At 42.0% G+C, this 23,740-nt stretch overlaps 1 protein-coding gene across 12 annotated transcripts in view; it reads left to right on the top strand.

Moving 5' to 3' along the window:
- The window catches only part of KTN1 (kinectin 1), a 123,142-nt gene that overhangs the window by 63,475 nt on the left and 35,927 nt on the right, over positions 1–23,740 (top strand). For 8 of the 12 annotated variants that reach the window (XM_043517660.1, XM_043517657.1, XM_043517651.1 and 5 more), the window contains 15 exons: positions 1,463–1,603; positions 4,403–4,509; positions 6,089–6,221; positions 7,628–7,715; positions 8,053–8,219; positions 8,937–9,005; positions 10,533–10,570; positions 11,172–11,262; positions 13,132–13,200; positions 13,905–13,942; positions 14,085–14,175; positions 17,370–17,438; positions 19,870–19,904; positions 20,059–20,149; positions 21,598–21,666. In XM_043517660.1, the coding sequence (XP_043373595.1) occupies positions 1,463–1,603; positions 4,403–4,509; positions 6,089–6,221; positions 7,628–7,715; positions 8,053–8,219; positions 8,937–9,005; positions 10,533–10,570; positions 11,172–11,262; positions 13,132–13,200; positions 13,905–13,942; positions 14,085–14,175; positions 17,370–17,438; positions 19,870–19,904; positions 20,059–20,149; positions 21,598–21,666 (1,296 nt within the window). The remainder of the gene's footprint in view (positions 1–1,462; positions 1,604–4,402; positions 4,510–6,088; positions 6,222–7,627; positions 7,716–8,052; positions 8,220–8,936; positions 9,006–10,532; positions 10,571–11,171; positions 11,263–13,131; positions 13,201–13,904; positions 13,943–14,084; positions 14,176–17,369; positions 17,439–19,869; positions 19,905–20,058; positions 20,150–21,597; positions 21,667–23,740) is intronic. The other 4 variants (XM_038405343.2, XM_043517658.1, XM_043517656.1 and 1 more) reach the window with 1 other exon arrangement.

The following is a 23,740-nucleotide window of genomic DNA, read 5'->3' as shown; positions in this document are numbered from 1 at the left end:
ACCTTTCAGTGGAACCTAGATTCATAGATACTAAGGTCAGAAGGGACCATTCTGATCATCTAGTCCGACCTCCTGCACAGCGCAGGCCACAGAATCTCACCCACCCACTCCTATGAAAAACCTCACCCATAGGAGTGGGTGGGTGAGATTCTGTGGCCTGCGCTAAATCACTAAATCACTCTCCTGAAAACTTTACTCTTGGAAAAGCAGCATTATGAGGGTAATAAAGTCGCATCTCAAAGGAGAAAATTGCTTTTATTTAAGTTATAAAAGTTAGTAGTCCAAAGTAAATTGTGCATGTTTTCACTAACTAATCTAACAGAAGCTTGGCAGAATGCTGCAGTCAACATTATTTCCTTCAGCACGCACACAAATATGTGTGCTTCCAAGAAGCAGTCCTGCAAATTTTGTCTGTTTGGATCTATCTAATAAACAAGTAAACCAAATAAAACTTGCCTCTTTATTAGAAAATTCATCGTCTTGGTTATCCTCTCTTGGTCAGGGAATTCAGCCAATCTGGGTTGTTGAGTGTTTGCTACTAGTCTGTTGAGAACCTTAGAAGCAGGTTGGTTTAATTTTGCAGAATACTGAAGATGCTACTGTTGCTGACCCTACAAGACGCATGCTATAGCTCATATTTTATGACATTGTAAAGTGTTTGCACAGTAATGTGGTTCTAATAGTAATATTTTTAGTTTGTATTTAACATAATGATCATCCTGCACTAAGTATGCAGAATTGGATTGCACTTGACTAATTACTTGAGATTTAAACCTACACTGTGGGATTTAATGCTAGCAGTTATGTACTGAATGACTCTGGCTCGTGAGGGGAACTGAACATTAGACTGAACTCCACTTTCACTTCAGCCTGATAGTTCATCTGTAATATACAACATATTTGATCTAAAATGTACTATACTTTTGCCGCAATCCTATAACTGAGTTCTCCTAGTTCATTAGACAAATTAAATTCTGCCCTTAGTTATACCTATGAAATATTGATCTCACTGGGGCAAACAGAGGTGATTGAGGGAATAATTTGCCTTAATGTGATAGAAACACTATTCCAGTTTCTCTGAAGCAGCAAGAGACCATTCTTTTCATTGCAACACCCAATTTTACTTTAATTGTGAAATTATAGAATCATAGGACTGGAAGGGACTTCAAGAGGTCATCTAGTCCAGTCCCCTGCACTCATGGCAGGACAAAGTATTCTCTAGCCCATCCCTGACAGGTGTTTGTCTAACCTGCTCTTGTGTTGATGCTAAATCCGTAAAAAATATCAGAAATATGTTGCTGGTCAGACTGAACACTTGAATTCTTCTGTGGGTAAAGAATATTGATGATGGCTCTAATGGATGAGTATTGAGTGTAATTAGTAATGTATCGCCTTACAATTTTTTTAGGAGTTTAACGGGATGGGGAAATTAACTTTTTTTTTTTCTGATTTCCTATCCAAGGAACTGGTTGCAGAGAAGGAGAGAAGCAACTTGCTTACGACAAAAATGAGAGAACGAATCAACGTGCTAGAAAAGGAACACGGTGCTTTTCAGAGCAAGATCCATGTTAGCTATCAGGAAAACCAGGGGATGAAGATGAAGGTAAAGCTCTATGAAAGCCATTTTGATTTCTTGATTGAAGTACAAATAGATTAATATGAGAAATGACTGTTTTAGCAAAAGGTGCAACAATTGATTTTTGTTTCCATATGAATAAACTGCAGGTGCTACCTAGAATCTCTAGTGATTTGAGGTGAGGAATCTAGGATTAATTCTTTATCTAGGTGAAGGCAGCAAGCTGCTATAGATGGCCTTTGTTTTCAAGAGACAGGTCTTGTCATATAAAGTAACATACTGTACTACTTTTCATTCATTATTTCCCTTAACTGCAAATGACCAGTGGTGAGCAGCATGTCTCCTGGCTGGAGCAAAGGTTTGGGATCTGGTGACTGCAATTCTAGTCCAGGCTTTGCCATGGACTCTGACTTACCCACCCTGTGCTTCTGTTACCTGTACAATGGACATAACACCCCCCAATTCTTCATAAAGTGGTTTGTGATCTTCTTATGGAATTGAAAAGTGTGATTCTTGAGATGCAAAATCTATTTAAATCATCCAGCTTCAGAAAGATGGCCCTGATAGCCATACACATGGACCAGCGCTATTAACAACTTATCTTCTGAATGACATGTTGGATGCAGAGCATCCTTAAAAGCCAATACGTTCGTGTAGGGAGGTTATAAAATGCATTCAGCATTGCAAAACGCCTTACTGAAAATCATGAAGGACACTAAGAACATAAGAATGGCTACAGTGGGTCAGACCAATGGTCCATTTAGCCCAGTATCCTGTCTTCCAACAGCAGCCAGTGCCAGATGCTTAAGAGGGAATGAACAAAACTGGGCAATTTATGGAGAGATTCATACCCTGTTGTCCAGTCGCAGCTTGTAATAGTCAGAGGTTTAGGGACACCCAGCGCATGGGGTTGCATCTCTGAATATCTTGGCTAATAGCCATTGATGGACTTATTCTTCACTCTGCCATAAGATTGTCCTCTGAGCCATCTCGACCTTCATTAACATTGTTACAATGTGACCTAAAAAAAGCTTTAGCTTCATCAAAATCAAAGGCAAATGTCTTCCATCTACAGTCAACCAAAGCTTTGCAGGAAGAACTACGGCTGTTTTTATGCCAACTGATTAACTAAAAACTCAGATCTTAGCATAGTTTTTTTTTTTCCTGTGTACCTGTAGCAGTATTGAGGGTAATGTGCACATTTTTACATCAAGTGATACATTTCCAGAATTTCTGCATACATTAGAGGGCACCCTGTCAGAGTTACTGAAGCAAAGTAGAAAAGGAGGACTTAGAGGCTAACAAATTTATTTGAGCGTAAGCTTTCGTGAGCTACAGCTTACTTCATCGGATGCATTCTAATGAAGTGAGCTGTATCTCACGAAAGCTTATGTTCAAATAAATTTGTTAGTCTCTAAGGTGCCACAAGTACTCCTTTTCTTTTTGCAAATACAGACTAACACGGCTGCTACTCTGAAACCTGTCCTGAAGCAAAGTAAGCTCTCCAGAGCAAGGACTGTTGCTATCTATGTATAGCCCACTGCACAATAGGGTCCTGCACCATGCTGGGAGAGGGGCCTCTTGGGCACTACGATAATAGAAATTCTATTCTTTGTGAAAAAGCAGAAGCCTGTGGAGTGAATGTAAATGGAACCCTCCCTGGTTCTTGGCATTCTAGTTCCACTCCCCCTGCTGGTGTACTGTGGGAATTAGACTGCAGAGAAGGGAATGCTATTTGGCTGACAGCCTGATTATCTGAGCTGCCTGTTGGTTTTTGGGTGCTTTTTCTTCCTGGAACTTCTAAGGTTGTGTGATATTGAGAGCAACTTGGAGCCTATGTCAGTGTGAGCTAAATGTTGGCACTCCAGTAGCTTCTGTCTTTTTTTTTTTTTTTTTTGTCTCACCCCAACACCAATGTTTGTCTGACAGCTTTTTTTGTATACAAAATCCTCCCTGATGAATTAGTCATCTGATGAAACTAGGACCTGGAACCGGTTTCAGCTGTCACTGAAAGTTTGGCACCAGTAGAGGAGGAAAGAAACATTTAAGCTGCATGTGTTGTAGGCCCTCAACAAACTGGTAGCTTGCACTAGCCAGCCCCTCCTGTCATCTGGCAATGGAATCTACCTTCTTCTGTGCTGAATCAAGCATTCTGGCCTCTGGTGCAGCCTTGTGGTGGGGGGTCTCAAACTCCTGAGACAACAGGTGCTTCAGAGAAACTGTGTTCAGAGTGCAATAAAAGCACATGCATATCTGAAAAAGAGATGATCTTATTTTGCTTCAGTTAGAATCTCAGGAATAAAGACGAGGCCCAAACTATTTTAAAGGGCTGATTTCCCCACCCCCTTACATATCATTATTCATAATCAGTCTTCTCATTGTGGCTTCAAACTTCTCTGCACATTTTTAGTTTAACTTGACTTCAAACTTCCAGCAGAAATAAATTTAACCCCTTCCCCTAATCTACTTTAGAATTGTCTAGTGGTGTGTGTTGGACTAAGTCACATAATCAGGAATGCTCAGTGATCTATCATTACTAGATTTGCATGCTGCATAAGAAAACTGTGGCACGTGCATGCAAGAGAGAAACTGGTTTAAAAGGCAAATGTGTCCTTAATTCAACTCTATGAGCTTAAAATATCAATAGGCCTTTGATAGGGTACATATATATTTGTGTGTGGACTGCAAACCTAAGAGCCTTCCAAATTTTCTTGATCTGAGACTATATTGTAAATGTCTATTACAGTACAGTAACAGTGTCTGTTACACAGCTATTGACTTCTATTCCTCAGAGCTTTAAAATATAATGTGTGGTATTTATTTTAGTTCCAGCAGCTTCGTGAGCAGATGGAGGCTGAGATAGGCCACCTGAAGCAGGAAAATGGTATCCTGAGAGATGCTGTCAGTACTTCTACCAACCAGATGGAAAGCAAGTATGTTCAGGAGTTCAGTGCCTCTGAGCCATCAGGTTTTTTTAAATTTGAAGCTTTCCCTGAAGATAGCTGTTCTGGCCACCTTTTAGGTGTTCCACTAACTGACAGTCTCCACAGCCATGGCTTTATTATACTAGTATACAACTATATTCAATTACTCCTGGGGGAATTCTGCTCTGTTGTATGCATGCAGAATTCATATCCCCTGCAGGTTTCTTTGCTTCCCGGCAGAAAAATGACTTTCTGATGGGGAAGCTGCAAGAATGGTCATGCATCCCTCTCCAGCAGCTTAAGCATGTTATTTCAGGCACCTGGAGCAGCCAGTGAAGAGGTAAATCATTGCAGGGAAGGTGGGACAGGGGACACCCCAGCTGGCGGCTCCTACCTTGTGCCGGGCTCAGCTGCTAGTCTCGGCTGGGCTGGAGGAGGATGGAACTTGCTCTTTCCCTGCAAAGAGTGGCTGGGGCTGGGTCAGACCCTGCTCCAGCTGCAGGAAGCTCTGCACTGACCCCTCCCCCTCCCATCCCTGCTCAGCCTCTGGGGGAGGGGTCACTGTATGGGGAGCTGCTCCCCTGTCCACACAACTCCAGTGCTTCGGGACCCTGCCCCCATACCTTCCCTCCCTGCACCCAGACCACGCCTCCACTGAACCCCTCTGCACTTGAACTTCCACCACAGTGAGCTCCATCCCTTCCCCCCTGTACTTGGAGCACTCCAACAAGACCCTCGCACCCAGATCCTCACCCCACTGAGCCCCAACCAGCTATATCCAGACCCCCACCCCACCAAGCCCCACTTCCCCCAGCATCCTCAGGAGTAATGTTCTAATACTTAATGAGTTAAGCAGCTAGGCCAAAGTCTTCAAGTGATTATTGGCTTTGGATCCCTCAGTTCGAGACCCTTATTTTTCAGTGGGTATGTACTTGGTACTTTCTGAAGAGCAGGCCTCTTATAGTTGCTCAAGTTTAAAGACCCTCCAATGGAAGGAAGCATAGAAGTGTTGGTCAGTATGTCTGACACTAATTATATAGCCCTTGGCCATGAGGCCCCAGCAGAAATATTGACCTTGTATTCTTGGGAGTTGAAATATTTTAAGATTTTAAGTCATTTTAACAAAAATATTAAACATCTGCATAAAAGATGCATTGAATGGGTAGCAATAAGATGTTTATCTGTTGGTGGTTTTAGGAGAAGAGGGATAAGCAAAGTCATTCAAGGTTTCAAGAATTTAGGCTCCTGTTGCTTCTAAACCAATGAAGAGGGTTATTTGTGCTGCTGTAGCACCCTGAGATTCCCAGTGAGGATAGAATCAGGGCTCTGTTGTGTTAGGTGGTGCCCAGACACCCAGCTGCAGTTGACACGGTTTGAGTCGGGAACGTTATTGCTTTCTATGTGTAATTTTGTACATATTCTGAAATGTTAAGTACTTCTGTTACTCTACGAGAGTAAATTGGTATTAAACGCTTCTTCTAGCTTTTGACTTGATATTTGAATGTCTACTGATATTTCATTGACTTGATCCTTGTCAATTGTAATTGCTTAAGATTACATTATGAAAAACCAGTCATTATTTCTTCAGGCAGTCTAGTGAACTGAACAAATTGCGTCAGGATTGTGCTAGACTTGTGAATGAACTGACGGAGAAGAACAATAAATTGCAACAAGAGGAACTCCAAAAGAAAAATGCAGATCAAACAATTGGCCAGCTAAAGGTGACTTCCGTTTTCTTTATCCCTCTGCAATTATGCTGTGCCCTTAACAGAGCCTGTAATACTTTCAGTGGGGAAATCTGCCTTCTGATATTTTAGGATATATGAGAAATTTGAAAGGAAATCTTGCTAAAATACCTATTGCCTATAGGCCTACACATTAGTTCTGTATTTACTCTTTTGATGTCTGATAAAAATGGAAAATTGCAATTGGTGGAAAATAGTAGGCCGGCATTTGATGCTTCCTTTCTAGATGAACTTTGAATATTTTGCACTTTTTAGTCATTATGAACACTTGTATTTAATAAAAACTACTTCTACAGAAAAATGTTGTCTTCTAAAAGAAACTTGCATAACTTAATCTCTGAGCATATTTGAACAATCAAAAAATTGTGAATGGAATAGTATCCTGCATTGTCCCAATAGGCATTTCAAATGTAAGTGTCCTTTTGTTTTTGCGGCTGGAGTAACTTATTCAAATACATTATATCTAAACAAAATGCTATATTTGTTAAGAGTAAACTAGTTTTACTGGCCTGGGATGTGCCTCTTCCCCCATTCCCTCTCTTTGATAGAACAGAGATGCTTCTCTTCTTCCTATGTGGACATATAATAATAATAAAAAAAAAAATCTGTCAAAAGGAAATCCAAAATTTCCAAGTGCTGGTAGCTTGTTACTAAAAGAAAATCAATTTGCAGTGAAAGAACCACTGAATCGCTGCTGCTGGAGAGGTGACGTCTACAACTGAACCAAATTTTAGATAGCAAATGCAGATTTACACAAGATCTGGCAATTTTGGATTCAGGCGCTCCTTCCTGAACTTGATGAGTGACGTTTTTCCCTGTTAGTTGTAGAAACTTGTCTGCTAAAGAGCTATGGTTTAGCTCATTTGGAATTCAGTTCAGAGGTTGGACTACAAAGAAGTTGAAATAGATGGGATTGGCCCAGGGTGAGGCTTACTGAGTGCTGGATATCTCCACTGTGGCCTTGCTGTATGTGGAAGGGAGGGACGTATGCTGCCTTATATTGGATAGAGGTTTAGGAAAATTGCTATGGGATGGTCTACAGTAGAAACTTACTTTGGTGTAGCTGTGCCTCTCAGGCACTTGAAAAATCTGCACACCTGAGATGTAGCTATGCCAGCCTAACCCCTGGTGTAGACAGCCTGAGGTTGATGGAAGAATTCTTCCATCAACCTAGCTACCACCTCTTGAGGAGATGGATTAACTATAGCAAAGGGAGAACCCCTCCTGGTGCTGTAGTGAGGTCTACACTGAAGCGCTGCAGCAGCTTTTTAAGTGTAGACCTCGTCTAGAAAGTAGAGATGCACTCTGTTAAATATGTCAGTATGGTGACTTGAAAGCTGACCCTTTTTTCTTCTCTCCCAACTCCCACTTTCAATTGCAAGGTCCAACAACAGGAAGCAGAGAGGAGATTTGAGGAAATTCAGGCCTATTTCAGGAAAAGGATAACAGAACATGAAACAGCACAACAAGGTATGAACATGTGTAGTTTCCTATTACTACCAAAGATGGCTGTCTCTCCCCTTTCCTGTATTTAAAAAGGATATTCTTGGAATATTGGGCAAATAACATTGAGCTATAGAAATTTAAAGGAAATGGTTCATCAATATATTCAATACCTCCTCCAGCTGACATCTCAGGAAAATAGATACTACGTTGAAATGCACTACGGCATGGGTTGTTTTAAGTGTGCAGGGTTACATTTGAAACTGCTGAGCTTGCTTAAATAAAAACTCTTACTCAGTTTTCCCAGTATATTACAAATGTTCAAATATTTTGTTTAATTAAAACCTTGATGTTTCTGCTGCAGATGTGCAGAATAAGCTTGTGGCCAAAGAGGGTGAAATCCAGAGCCTGCACAGCAAACTTACAGATACAATAGTGTCTAAACAACAGCTGGAGCAAAGGATGTTGCAGTTAATGGAGGCTGAACAAAAGAGGGTCTCTGCAGAGGATTCTGTGCAATTGCAGGTGCAGGTACTGCATTAATAGCTGAAGGTCTTTCTCTATGCAGCAGAGCTTGAATATTACTGTGTGTTTTTTAAAAAAGCTTTACAACTGAATGCAAAAATGAATACGTTTTGTTCCAATGATCAGCTGGCATCCTGTAAGAGGTGGTGTGCTAATGCTGCTGCATTGGTTTCAAGCAAGCTGGCTTATGTTGTATGGGGTATATGGAGTGGAAGGGAAGGGAATGTTCTCTTGTGGCATGTATTGTGTTGCATTCATTGTTAGTCTTGACTTTTTTTAATTACAATTATCTTATTGGTAGTAAAGTGTCATCCAAACAATGTGGTTAACATAAGAATGGCCATGCTGGGTTAGACCAAAGGTCCATCTAGTCCAATATCCTGTCTTCCGACAGTGGCCAATGCCAGGTGCCCCAGAGGGAATGAACAGAACGGGTAAACAAGTGATCTATCCCCTGTTGCCCATTCCCAGCTTCTGGCAAACAGAGGCTATGGACACAATCCCTGTCCATCCTGGCTAATAGCCATTGATGAACCTATCCTCCATTAACTTATCTAGTCCTTTTTTGAACCCTGTGATGGTCTTGGCCTTCACAACATTGTTCAAGTGTAAATGCCTAACATGCAGCTTTAAAACAATGCTGTTAATAAGAACTAAAAATATATATATACTCTTGCATTCTTAAATTTGCTTGCTTTTTTTTTTGTGTTCTCTCTCCATAAGGAGCTGATGGAGCAGAAGGAGGCTTTGAAAGCTCAGCTTCAGAAGTTTCATTCCCAAATGGCAGCCCAGGTACAGCATGTTCTAAGACTATACATTTTGTCTTGCAGTCTTAACTGGTAAATGTTCTTTCAAAAGCTCGTTACCACAATTATATTATTTTTAATCTGGATATGGTACATTGAATGTAGAAAGTTGCCATCACTCCTTGGGCAATAGAGCATGACGAAATATACCACACATTTTATAGTTCACATAGAAATAGTGTCCACAACATTAAGTTGTGTGGAATAATTTCTTAAATCCAGTGACTATTTCTGTGGAGACAATAGATGGCTTGTGATAACTTTCACAGTTTTTCGTGTTTAAACATTCTGGTTCCACTTGATTTGCTTTGACAACTTATTTCTTTGTACAGTGTCGTTAAATACTGTACATCAGATTTCAGTGCCTCATTAGAGGCTCCAGTCACATCCAGATACTTCCTAGCTTCTGGGTTGCAGACAGTGAGAAGTTGACTCTCTACACAGCCAATTGTAGAAATCAGCTGGCTTAGAAAAGCCCACTTTAACTTTGCCTGCTTAATGCAGGCACAAATGGAACAAGTACAGAGATTCCGAGCTCCCTGCCTGCCTACAGCTGAGTGTTGAATTTTTTAGTTGTGCATGGACACATTTGCTATCCCTTCATAGAGTCTAAGGCCAGAATGGACCACAGTGAGCATCTGGCCTGACCTCCTGGATAATACAGGCCATAAGGGTTCCCTGAAATAATTTCTCTTTGAACTTGAACCTGTCTTTTGGGAAAAACATCCAATCTTGATTTAAAAATTGCCAGTGATGGAGAATCCACCACAGCCCTTGGCAGGTTGTTCCGATGGTTAATTGCCTTCACTGTCAAAAATTTGTTCCTTTGTATCCTGTATGAATTTGTTCAGCTTCCAGTCAAGCTAGACACCCACATGTGGCCTGAACAAACTGAAGACCACATTCATAATCTGGCACTTGCCTTTTGTTGGAGAGTTTGATCCCTTCAGAAGTGAGGGCAGTGGTGGAGAGGTGACAGGTTGGGCTAGTTATTTTGAGGGAGGGGGGTTAATGTTGGATGTCTGCCTATTCCTAAGTGGGGACTTGTGTAAATGACTGAAATGGCTTGTGCTGAGGTTGCCTGGGAGATTACCAGAGAGCGGTTGGTTCCCATTTGTTGTAGTCTCCCTGGTGCGGTTTTCTGCCATCTAGTATGAGTGGGGAAACCTGTGTTGAGGGTGGGTGACAGTTTTTCTCTGTACACCAGGATTTTGGGGGGAAACTGGAGGAGAAGAATCTATGGCATTGAGGCACAAAACTGTAAGAGAACTCCCACAATTAAAGGTCCATATCATCCATTACAGTAATGGTTCCTTGGCTCTTGGACCAGTGTGGGCAAGGGCTTTGACGTGATATAAACTCATACTAATGTTCTTTGGCCAGGAAACATTGGGTATTGGCCTGTGCCGGTTTCAAACATCTGTAAACAAGCAAATGTTATTTCTGGCTCAGCTTAGAAAAGGACATTTTCAGTTTTGCTTTACATTCAGCTATTTTTTCCCCCCCTCTGTAGACATCTGCTTCAGTCCTGGCAGAAGAACTGCAGAAAGTGTAAGCATCCCTGCTCCTATATGTTTATGAAGAAGTTGCTTGCTTTGTTGCCTGCTCAAGATATAGAAACTTTTAACTCATGCTCGGCACATATTGGAGAGATTTGTGAAGGAAACGCTGTCACTTAAATATTTTAGTTTGCATTGTGTGTGATCCTCTTGGAAGCTGTGGAACTTCTTCCTACGGATTTCCCCTCCCCACCCCAGATTTGGAGTACATTGTGTGTGGCTGTGTTCACTGTGCGGGAGTGAGAGCTGCCCCTCTTGCTGACGTCTGAGTATATGGATCAGTGGCATGTGCAGGGCCATGAGAATGTTAGGACAGTTTCCAAAGCAGAGCTCCAGGGCACTTGTCCCATTGAGGGGGAGGGTGTTATGATGCACCAGGCTTCGTGCACGTCTTGTAAACTCTTGGGAAGCATAGAAGATTTAAAACAAAAAAGAAATACTCTTTATGTCCAAAACACTCTGACAACATGTTTAATTAGAGCAGACTTGATTTTGTGCCTGCATATTCTTCTTCTAAATGTAGCTGAACACTATGCCTACATTTCTGTCTAAAAAGTCTTGTTGCAAATTACTTGCATCTCTTATTTGTACAGGATTGCAGAAAAGGACCAACAGATAAAGCAGGTGGAGGACTCGTTAGTCAATGAACATGCCAATCTAACTGGCAAGGAGGAGGAGCTCAAGGTATAGGAAATGCCCATTTGAAGGAAACTGAATGACTAAAGAGCAAGCTCATCACAGAAGCTGTGATTGTGAACTGAAACCCACAAGCCAGCATCTTGCATCCCCCCATTGCCTTCATTGTGGCTCCTGTGGTCATAGGGGTCTGCTTGACTAGGTCTTTTGGTGGGCCTGGGGCCTGGGTTTGTTGTAGGTATAACTTTTGGGTGGGTTTTGCTTTACTGCCCTTCTCCTTGTGCCTATAAAATAACTCCCCATAGAAAAGCACATGGAGATGCAGAACTCAGTCATTGAGGATTTTCAGCAAGGATTGCATAGGGTCAGCCTCCCCACAATCAAGTCCAAAAAGAACAAAAGGAATTAACTTAATACCAACTTTATAAAAATCTTATGATAAAGAAACAATAAAAAATAACTAACTTAATTTCTGCAACATGACATGACTACTTTATAATCCACATACATTCTCTTCACAGTTATACCTAAACATAAATAAAGAAAACAAATGTAAACAGGTCTGTCCCCACAGAAGCACAGTGAGAAGAAACTCAGGGTTTCCAGAAGCTCAGGTTGAGTTCTCCTGAGTCTCGGTTAGTCTTTGTACGGATTTTGGTGATCAGTCTGCCGAGTCAAAAGCATTGCAACGTCGTCCCTCCACTTGGTTGTAGAAACCTCCAACTGGAATTAATGCAGACTTTTCCTCCTCCTCCTGCTGAAATCACGGTTAGCTAGTCAGCTAGCTAATTAACCAGCCAACCATTCAGTTTAAGTATATAGATTAAAAAAAAAAAACGACCAAAAAACCCCTGCTGCAAAATGCTTCAGGCTTAGGGAAAACGGCCTGCTTTCTGCTCCTGTGGCCCAGCTTCTCCCAACCCACACATAGGGTACAAGGTCTTTTGCAAAGCACCTACCCTGACTACTTGTTCTCATGGGGTCTTGAGTCCAGCAACACGGAACCTGTTGAAGCAGATCCAAAACTGCCACACCCAAGTCCAGAAACTTCTGGGTGTGGAGTGCTAATTGTGCGTCTCTAGCAACAATGACCCAGACCCAGCTCATTCCTATCCCCTGCTGACAGATCTCTTCAAGAGCTGTCTCCCTATTAGGCACGTGGGTTATACAGGCAGATGAACTTCAAGGAAGTAGGGTTGCCAGATGTCCGGTTTTCAACCAGAAGTCTAGTCGAAAAGGGAACCTGGCAGTGTCTGGTCATTGGTGCGGGAGAGGGAAGGGAAGGGGCAGCCTGGCCCTGAAGTGGCTGCTCCTGCAGCAGCATGCATGCACCAGCTTTGAGGAGCAAAGTTTGCAGGGCTGCAGCGGAGGACAGAGTGTGGGGCCCATGGCGAATGGGGTGAGGGGTTCCCAGCGGGCAGGGAATGTTGCCCAGGAGGGAAGAAACGTGTGCTGTCCCACAAGCTGGCACCTTCCCCGGCCACGTGCTCAGGCAGCTCCAGGGGGGGGAGGGAAGGGGACTGCTGAGCAGGCAGCTCAGAGGGATGCCTCTGTGCAGGATGACTGTCCCCTAGCTTGCCAGCAGGGCTGCCTGGCTACTCCCGTGCAGCCCCAGCGCTCTTCTGACCTGCACTACCAGGTGGCCTGCGGTTTGCAAGTCCCTTGGGGCTGTTCATGCTGGAGTTGAGGGGGGAGAGCAGTGAGCAATGGGGGGAGGAAAGGGAGAGGAGTGAGAGAGAGGTGGGGCCTTGGGGGAAGAGGTGGGGCAGGGGTGTCCAGTTTTCAGACATTAGAAAGTTGGCTGCCTTACAAGGAAGTCCAAGTTATCTTGGTGTTAGGCTCTTAGCAAAAGGTTCTGTGAAATATTTGCACTGAAGAATATGGAATGACTTTAAATGAATTAATCTTTCTCTGTAGGTTGTACAGAATATGAATTTATCCCTAAAAGCGGAGGTGCAAAAGTTACAGGCTCTGACAAATGAACAGGTAAAATAACCATGTTTACTTAACTCATTAAGTGCCAGATTCTGCCCCCCACACACCTGAGTGGCACCGTACTTTGCAAGTAACCCCATTGGTTTCAGTGAAATTACTCTTGGAGTAGGATAAAACTATGAAGGCTACAGATCTAGGCTAATTAGTGATGAATTTCAAGAATCCAAACATCTTAAAAAATTCTGCTTATTGAATGCCCCAGTTACTGGAGTAAATAGCTTTAATTTGTTCTTCATATGGATTCATTTAAATTTTCAAACATATTCCTTCAGGACACTGTGCCCACTGTTGTGAATACAGAAACCATATTTGCATGTGCAGTCTTGACCACTATCTAAAATAATCATATCTGCACACCGCTTCCCATGTGCAGTTCTACAAATCTGGCCCTTTGCCTTTCAGCCCTATGGCTAGGTATTTAAAATACTTGACAGTGCTTTATTTCATTGTCGTGAGTGCTGAATATCTGAGAGCACTAATGTGGAGGACTAGTTGTTGAACGTATAATGTGGAAGATGTGAGCTTGCAGTCTTTAAAAATGAGTAAAAACATCATTCCTTCACTTACATTGGAGACTAATATAGTGAAAGAACTAGCAAAACTGACTTATTCTAGCTTGAATATTGGGGAACGTGGGGTTGATTGAGTCTTGTGATGTAATATGTTAAGACTCTGCTAATCCTCTTTATATCTAGGCTGTTGCTGCACATGAACTGGAGAGGATGCAGAAAAGGTAGATTAAATAATATAAATCCAACCAGCATTTGGTAAACAATTTTTTGTAGATTTGTTTATACCTTTTTTAATTGAATGGATGCTTTTTGTAAGAGAGTGGAAAGGAGAAGCATTTTTAACTGTGTAATTTACTGTCTTAGTATTCATATTAAAGATGACAAAATAAGAACACTTGAAGAGCAGCTACAAGGACAGCTTGCCCAAGTTTCAAATACAAGGGAAGAATTTCAGGTATTGTACTCTGTGTTAAGCTTGTTTGTAATATTTTGTAGATATCTGAAAGGTTCTGTAACAGTGCAAACAACTGCACTGATTTGCAGAGTGGGGCTGTGTATTTTCAGCTGTTAAGACTGTAAACAGAAATGTAATATTGCTGGCATTCTTTCAGGATGTTGTCGTAGCAGCAAGCTATGCAACGGAGTACATCCATGTTAAAATTCATGTAAATGTACTAGCTGCAGCTGTGAAGACTAATGTCTCTAAATAGTTAATGAAATCTCTGAAAGGACAAGATGTTCAGTAATAACCATGACAGGTTTTTCTGCATTTCTGCATATTTGAAATGTGTCCTGCCAGATGCTGGTGTGTACATGGTTTGGATTATCATGTTGCTAGTGATCTGATTACAACTTTTTTCTTAAAATCTAAATAAATGTAAAAATATCTGATTTTTCTTTTAACTTAAAACTTCTCATCTGTACTATGGCAGCAAGCTATCGATTAAAGATATAACTCTGCCAACATTTGGATTCCTTTGTGCGGAGCTACGTTTGTTTCTGAATTATGTGAACACAAGAGTGAACAGTGTTAAACAAACCCCAAACATGCTCACTTATGGATTTAAACCCTTATAAAGCAAGGTCTGCTTCCCATGAAGGTCTTAAATGCCTTCTTCCTAAAGATAGTTCCTTCAGCACAAGGGGGATAGCCCCTTCTCTTCCCAAACAACACTAACTCTGCTGTGAGCTGACACACAATCTCCTAGGGTAACCCATAAAGCATGGATAGTCAATAGGCAGACTGTGGGTCAAATCTAGACTGCCAGATGCTTTTGAACGAACCCCAAAATCTTTTTATTTACTTATTATCATTTATTATTTTGTTTTCTTTGGAGTCTGGACCTTGAGTATACCTTGACCAAGAAATTTGGACCTTGACAAAAAATAGACTACCCTGCCATAAAAGACATAATTGTGCTGGGAGTTGTCTCTCTTTGCATCAGAGGAAAGACAAAATGGGATGAGTATCCTAGTCCAAAATGGATTGATTCTCAATCATAGCTAGTTGTGCAAATAACTGATCTTTTAGCTCGCTGGGAATTCTGGAAAAAAATGTTTCAAGTCAACCTGAGAAAGAACTTTTTAAATTTTTTTAGCAAACTCTGAAAAGTCAAAGAAAAATTCATTTGGGGTCTAACAGGGTTTAATTTAGATTACAAGTGCTCTGAAACATTTTTAAGTCCTTTTGAATCCTATTGAAATTTTTCAACGACTGTAGTTTTTTTTTCAACACAATTTGGCAAAACAGACACAAATTTTGTGAAATGTTTTTGGTGTTGCCAAACCTGCATTTTTCACTGGAAAAACTCTTTTGGCCAACAAATTTCACCCAGCTCTAACCACAATCCTTTTTCTCCCTTTTTGTTGTTCTCCTTTCACATCTAAATTTGCCCTGCAAAGCTTTGGGGTAGGAACCATGTGTTTAGAGAAGGTGCCTAGCAGACTTTTAAGGAGTCTGAAAATCACTGGTAAAAGTGATGGAAGCTGGGATCTAAAAATACATGCTGATGGAGCTAAATGTAGACTTTAAAAAAGACTGCATGCTGAAATAACTGCATTTCCTGCCTTTTCCAGCACATGTGGGGACAATCATCAAGTTGTGGACAAATAGCTGTGGAATGAACTAAAGTGCCTAGAAACTAATAAGGGTTTTATCTAAGCTAATGGGACTTTAAAGGTGAGCAGTAAGGGTCCAGCTATGGTGTTGATGCTTTCAGTACAGAAGATAAAAATGTATTGATCCCATGGATCCTAAATTTATTATCTCCAATCTGTAAAGAAACATTTTTATTGTTCTGCTCTTCATAGTGTCAAATGGACATTTGCATCCCAAACAGTACTAAGTTGGTGCCAGTGCCCAAGAGAGGGGAATGTGGATAAATTGGAAAGAGTACAGCGAAGGGCAACAAAAATGATTAGGGGTCTAGAGCAAATGACTTATGAGGAGAGGCTGAGGGAGCTGGGATTGTTTAGTCTGCAGAAGAGAAGAATGAGGGGGGATTTGATAGCTGCTTTCAACTACCTGAAAGGGGGTTTCAAAGAGGATGGCTCTAGACTGTTCTCAATGGTAGCAGATGACAGAACGAGGAGTAATGGTCTCAAGTTGCAATGGGGGAGGTTTAGATTGGATATTAGGAAAAACTTTTTCACTAAGAGGGTGGTGAAACACTGGAATGCGTTACCTAGGGAGGTGGTAGAATCTCCTTCCTTAGAGGTTTTTAAGGTCAGGCTCGACAAAGCCCTGGCTGGGATGATTTAACTGGGACTTGGTCCTGCTTTGAGCAGGGGGTTGGACTAGATGACCTTCTGGGGTCCCTTCCAACCCTGATATTCTATGATTCTATGATTCTAAGTGTCTATGTAGTCATCTGTGTAACTGGTGGGGAGAAAAACGTGTTCATTTAGAAGCCAGTGTTTCAGAAATAGTAATCTAGGCTAGATCTGCACTCTTTTTTTTTTTTTTGAGGTCTTGATTTGCCAGTTAAGATGGGGTTCTGTTTCTGTCATGCTCCAGAGAGAAGTTGCTTTGTCGCCTTGAGAGTGATTATCAAAGGCAGGAGAGACACACAGTATGATTACTTGCCTTCTCATAGGCATCTAATCCAACAGCTGGAGCTGGAGAGTGTGGAAGACTGCACACACATCTGTTTTTGCTGTTATAAACATTTTAGGGTAGTTTGCGAGTATCTGGGAGGTCATATTGGAACCTTTTGTTTTACAAAATGTTAATTTTGTAAAAGCCAGTCATCAGCAATAAGTTGATGTGGTGCTAATAAGTGGTTTTCTGTAGGAGGATAGACTAGATTTCACTGTCGTATACTAGGTGAGAGCTACAACTCCCAGCACTATTACATCTTTTGTGGCGGGGGTAGTCAATTTTTTTTGTGTGTGATCCCAGGCCTGGGGGTGAGGACTATTTCTCTTGGCTATCTGGGGATAAAAGTATTAATGTTCTGAGGAAGCAAGAAAGAGGGAAAAGCAACTTTTAGTCTTGTTTCTACGCTACTGTATTTATGTTAAAAACAAAAAAAAAACAGAAAACACTCTGCAGCTTCTCTACTTATGATTTTGTTATATGGCTAATGTTACAAAACAAAGCAACTTGGGTGCGCAGTTCTGAATTGATGGCTTGCTATCTCCTTCCAGATGCTTAAGGATCAAAACAAAGCTTTGCAATCGGAAGTTCAAAAACTGCAGGCTCTCTTGTCTGAGCAGGTACAATCAATATTTACTGATGTCTTATTAAATAGCCAGTGTTCGTTTTTTTTGTTTTGTTTTAAAGAGTTCTACTTCCGACAAGGGTCCCAAGGTGAGCTGGTTGAAAACTCAGCTGCTCTGCCCATTGCTTTTAAAGCTCTAGTTTCACTACTGCAAAATGGAAAGTCTTTTGTGGCCCTAACCTGATGGATGAGCAGTAGCTTTCAGTCAAGATGCTGGATATAAAGAATCCACTAGAGATCCTCAGGAGGCCCATAGGGTATCAGGAAGCCAATGTTGAGTCAAAAGCCTGGGAACAGATGGCCAAAGTGGTTAAATTTGACTTGGTGAGCCATGCTACACCCTCCCCCACTATGATGTGTCAAGACAGAGGGCATCACTCTTTCCTTTTGTCTGTATGTCACCTGTCCCAGCAGCCAACATGGCCATTGGAGATCAGAGACATCTAGGCTCAAAATCCCTAAGGGTTGTTCTTCATTTGCATTTTGGTGCTTACTGGTCTGTGTTCTCTTGTTACAGGCTTCTCCTTCCCCAGGGGTCCTGATGACCTCTGACAGTTCATTATAATTATAGCTCAGTCAGATGGAACTTGTTGCAGCAGAGAGTATGGAAGGTCATGGTGTTACAGGTGAAACAGCACTGCTAAATGAGACAGCATCCTGCTAGTGGAAAGAGTCCCACTTCATCATTTGGATGAGGCTCGTTCTCTAGCTTGAGCTGATCAGTGAGAGACTGATGCCCCAAGAAGGGAGGTGGTATTGGGCACTTTAAAGGGACAGGTCCTGGCAGTGACATGGAGGCAATAAACTGGTCATTCCATTAGGCAAGCCCTTGCTGTGCTAATGGGGAGGGGGGATTGCTCTGTCTCTCTTCGTCCTGGGTCACTTTATAGGGATGTGATGCAAGGCTGAGTGGAGGTGGATTCTTGCAGGCAATGGTATGACTCTTCTCGTTTGCTCCACGTGGCAGGTGGTTACGTAAGAGCCTTGGCCATTTGACCCAATGTTTTAGTGTATTCACTCCAAAAAGGGAGTGGGAGGTGCAAGACACCTCGCTATCAACGTTTAGCTCTGTGTGTACATAGTAGAGGCTGCTGCTTTAGGTCCTCTAACTCTTTTTTTTACTGTTTTTGATGCTCTTGGTTTCACTGCAGATGTAAATAGCGCAGGTAATTCTGTGTGTTCGTGCAGGTTGTCTGCTAATGCTGTTCCCTCACTCAGAGTATTGGGCTGGTTTCTACTCCAGACTGACCTTTTTACCACGTTGTCACTCACCTTCCAGTTTCTAAACTGAATTGCCTGCTTGTTTTCCCTTTAAAGGGAGCAGTAGCCATTCGTCTGTGAGCTTCCTCTTGTTCTGTGCCAGCGGCCTTTCCTCTGTGGTAGGGGCTTGTGACAGGACGCGGGGCAATAGTACTGTATTTCTTCAGCCAACCAAAATTCTAGGCTTCACAGCAAGCAACATAAAGTTAAAATTGAACTTAAGTCTGGACCTCTTTGTATTTTTCAGTCTAACTTGATGAATCTTTTTCTGAGCCACTTTTTCCTTGTGTAAAGGTCCAGTGACTTATCATGGCCAGTACTACTGTTTATTCTTAGACCTATTCCTGATCTCTTACCTTGAGCACTCCCCCATGTACCTTGTTCCTCGCCTACCAGACAAGCTGGTCATGGCTGCCTGTGAAAAGCAAGAGACATGGCTTTACCCTTTCACCACAGGTCTTGCTGCCTCAGCTTTGAAATCTGCTTGGCTGCAGTTATAGCCACCAGTCAGCAGCTCCTACCCCTGGAACGGCTCCATTGTTCTAAGGTGTGACAGTTAGAGATTCCCAACTGGCACCTTGGAGCCTGAAGAATCACTGCAGGATTTTCTCCAGCTCTTGGCTTGAGCTCCTCCTCCCTTGTGGGTGGCATTAAAAAAGCGGCTGACAGCATGCACTGCTGTTGGCCCTTGCATAGATGTAAAAGCCAGAGTCTGGTGCGTGGTGCCCCAGCTAAGTACATGGTTTTGGAAAATGTAGAAACTCTAATCTTGATTACACTTGTAGGTGTTTCAGGTTGGTGGACTGGAAGTTCTGAGCAGACGCTGTAGGGTGCTGGGCACCTTCAAAACTCACCGACATCGTCTGAGTTAGGGGGCAGTTGGCACCTCATGATATCGAGCCTGATGTCCAGAGCACCTTGCTGTTTGTGAATTAATATGAAGAGTATAAAAGTTAGCCTGGCCCAACACCCCTGTTCTATCGGGTTCAAATCCTGCTTTCCAGTAACAATATTGGGGGCACACATTATAAAAACTCTACCTCTTGGATTAGTTTAATCCAAAAACTCAGTGTCTAGACAAGCTGATGTTAACCAGTCCTCTGTTACTAAATCTTAAACCAGTGTTGTTCCAATCGCTGACCAGCTTTTTATACTTTAATTTATAGACTAATAAAGAGCTGTTGGAGCAAATGGAAAGGAGGTAAGGGATTTTCGGCTCCCATCAAGGAAGCAAAAATACCTACTTGATCCTATGGCAGTAAGGTTACTGTTTTATTCCCCCGTGAAAATTTCTTGTAGGGCCAACTTGTTTCTTCATGAAGAATATGTTGTAACATCTTTGTTTAATCTCTCAGTATTACTGAAAAGGATGAAAAGATAAAGACGGTTGAAGAACTGCTGGAAGCTGGGCTCATACAAGTGGCTAATAGGGAGGAGGAATTGAAGGTAAAAATCTCTTGCAATATTATCATCAGTGGGGAAATAGACTGGGGTTTCTCATGTTGTATGTAACTTTGAGCTGTGGATCCCCATGTCAAGGTTCCAGAACATTTCTTTTGAATAGGATAAGTGACCTCCTTGAGACCAAAATGTTCACTTCCTGCTGCTGTTTTTGTGCACAGGTTAGAACAGTATATTCTTATTCTAGAGGAATTTGGTAATGTCCTAGTTGGTCAGGAATAAAAACCAGTGCGATCCCATATGTGTATGTCCAGAGCGATTAGTGACAAGCTTACATCTAGAAAAAGTTATTTAAACTCATGGGATTATTACTATGGCTTCTGTGATTTTTCTAGTCTAATAGTAGTTGGTAGATGAAGTAAATTATAAATGGATCGAACTTGCTTTTATTGTCCTCCTAGAAGTATTTGTAAATATGTCAAAATGGAAGAATGTTAGATCGATGGGAAGCCCAGAAAGCTGCAGTGGCAAAAAATGCTTCCACCTGTAGCTGGCCAGAAGACTGCCCCTTTCCTATAGAACACCAATCTGAGCATGGAGTTTTATGTACTTGTAAATGACTGTCTCAATGACTGAAATTCCGATCTAGGAATGAAGCCATCTGCCATGAAAAAGCTAAAGTTTGCAGAAAAAGCAACAGCCTGGCTGTTAAGCAACCAAAGTTGCTGTGGGCACATCACCCTGGTGCTCTTCACTGCTCTAGCTCCTTGTGAATTAGTGTTCAGTTCAAGGTGTGAAGGCTGGCATTCAAAGTTCAAGTGAGGACTTTCACAGAGTTGGAACAGAGGCCATGGAACTTGGTATCAGATGAAACTGCAATGATTACTGAACTCGCTGCAAAACTTTTTTTTAACCTAACATTCCCACAAGAAGTATTTCCATGCCCCTCTTGCCCATGCCCCCCTCCTGTAATTCTATTCAAGCCCTTTAATGCTACTTGCTGGGAAGGAGAAGAGGAGTGACTATTGCTGGTATCTGGATGGTGCTCAGATACAATGGTGTTGCTACCATAAACTACAAATGTATATTGTGGGTAGGCAGTTTTTAAGGGGTCAGAAAGGTTGACAGGTATTTGAAGGGAGTGTAAATTCCAAGACGGGGAGGCTTGTTTCACAGTGATTAAAATAAGAAAAGGACGCTTTTTAGTCTAAAATAAGAAAAAAAAAATTATTACTGGCTTCGCTTGACATGTAGAACTAAACTAGATAAAACATTCTATACTGGTAGGGCGTAAGGAGATTAGATCTAGGTGGGTCTTTTCCATCTTTAATTTCTGTCCTGTTTCAGTTGGAATCAGTTTAATTGAGAGAGAGAGAAACTTGAAGGAGAATATTGCTTTTATGAGGTATCGTCCAAAGAGCAGTGAACAAATTTGTTTTTGATCTTTCTTAAAACTGCATTTTTCACTTTTCCTGTGTATTTCTCTTTAAAAGGCATTGCGAGCAGAAAATTCATCCTTGAAAAAAGAAGTTCAAAATCTGCAAATTCAGGAATCGGAGCAGGTAATACTTTAAATCCTAAATTATATTATGTGCAAACTACATTAAAAGAACGCTATTAAGATTTAAAAGACAAGAACTCAAAAGTTAGGAAATGCCATAACTGAGATTGCCTGTGTTACTTTAATTTGGCACCTATGTGTATGTATTATGAAGAGCTCTGTGTAACTCAAAAGCTCATTTCTTTTATCAACAGAAGTTGGCCCAATAAGTAGGGCCCTACCAAATTCATGATCCACTTTGGTCAATTTCATGGTCATAGGCTTTAAAAAATCATCAGTTTCATGATTTCAGCTATTTAAATCTGAAATTTCATGGTGGTATTGTAATTCTAGGGGTCCTGACCCAAAAAGGAGTTGGTAGCAAAAAAAAAAGTGGGGGAGGGGATGGGGTCGCAAGGTTATTGTAAATGGGGTTGTGGTACTGCTACCCTTATGTCTGTGCTGCTGCTGCCGGTGGCCAGAGAGCGGCAGCAGCTGCTGGCTGGGAGCCCAGCTCTGAAGGCCGAACCACCAGCAGCAGCAGCGCGGAAATAAGGATGGCACGGTATGGCGTTGCCACCCTTACTTCTGCGCTGCTGCCTGCAGAGCTGGGCCCTCAGTCAGTTGCTGCCCCTCTCCGGCCACCCAGCTCTGAAAGGCGGCAGCACAGAAGTAAGGTTGGCATGTTATGGTATTGCCACCTTTACTTCTGCATTGCTGCTGGCGGGGGTCTGACTTCAGAGCTGGGCGCCTGGCCAACAACTGCCGCTTCCCAGCCACCCAGCTCTGAAGGCAACACAGAAGTAAGGGTGACAATACTGTCAAACTCCCCCCTGCAAGTAACCTTGTGGCCCCCCCGTAACTCCCTTTTGGGGTTTCCCTTTTGAGAACACTGGTTTCCCCGTGAAATCTGTATTGTATAAGGTAAACACATACACAAGACCAGATTTCATGGTCTGTGATGCGTTTTTCATGGCTGTGATTTTGGTAGGGCCCTACCAATAAGAGATTACCTTACCCACCTTGCGCCTCTATGCATTGAGACAATCTTTAGTTACATAATCTTGTACAATTTTTTGATACCCACATGGGTTATCAGCAGGGTTGGAACCATTAGATCCAGATATTCGCTGACTGCAGAGGAATGGTGGAATCTTGGGTTCCATTCCAGCTTCTTGAAAGGAGCAGGCTCTAGTGGGTATAAATTCTTCCATCTGTTCCCCAAAGTGGGACCCTCTTCTGCCCCAGGCCTTCCAAACCATTCCTGACTTGTCTCTTCTCCCACACCTTGCTACTCATTCTGGCCCCATTCTCCTTAGCTAGCCAGTTCTAGTTTCCATTCTTACACACACACACAAACACCCTATGTTCAAAGTATTAAAGTTGCAAAGTCAAACCTTCAAATTGGGAAATGCCAGAAATAAGGTTGCCTAGGAAACCTAAATGTAGCCCTCTGGTACATATGAATTATGATGTGTAATTATATGATCACAACTTTGATGTTCTAATTTTGGGGGTGGGGGTGGGGTGAGGAGTGTATGTGTACATTATAAAATGCTCTTGTTTTATTCTTTGGGCAGTTGCAAGAGTCTGCTCACCTACTGGGACCAGGTTTCAGCCCAACAGCTCATGAGAGCGCTTTTAATATTGAAAAAAGTCTCACGGGGAGCCTGTATAAATGTATACTTATTGATTTTGACTCTTATAAATGTACAGTATCTATCCCCAGTCTCTACTTGCTTTACTGGCTGCTAAAATGCAATCTATACAAAAGAATAACAAATCCAGCAGCAAATCCCAACCCCTTTAAACCAGTCAGTTGGCAAAGGAATTTATCTGCCTCTTGCTTCCCCCAATATCTCAGCCCCCATCTATCTCAATCCTCCCCGAAGCTCAAGGAAATACAGATCATCATGATGATCTGGTGATATCAACAGGTTTCAGAGTAGCAGCCGTGTTAGTCTGTATTCGCAAAAAGAAAAGGAGTACCGGTGGCACCTTAGAGACTAACAAATTTATTAGAGCATAAGCTTTCGTGAGCTACAGCGAGTGAGCTGTAGCTCACGAAAGCTTATGCTCTAATAAATTTGTTAGTC

Source organism: Dermochelys coriacea, chromosome 6 (genome assembly GCF_009764565.3).
Source record: "Dermochelys coriacea isolate rDerCor1 chromosome 6, rDerCor1.pri.v4, whole genome shotgun sequence".
NCBI lineage: Eukaryota > Metazoa > Chordata > Testudines > Dermochelyidae > Dermochelys > Dermochelys coriacea.
This window is presented reverse-complemented; position numbering and strand designations above follow the sequence as displayed.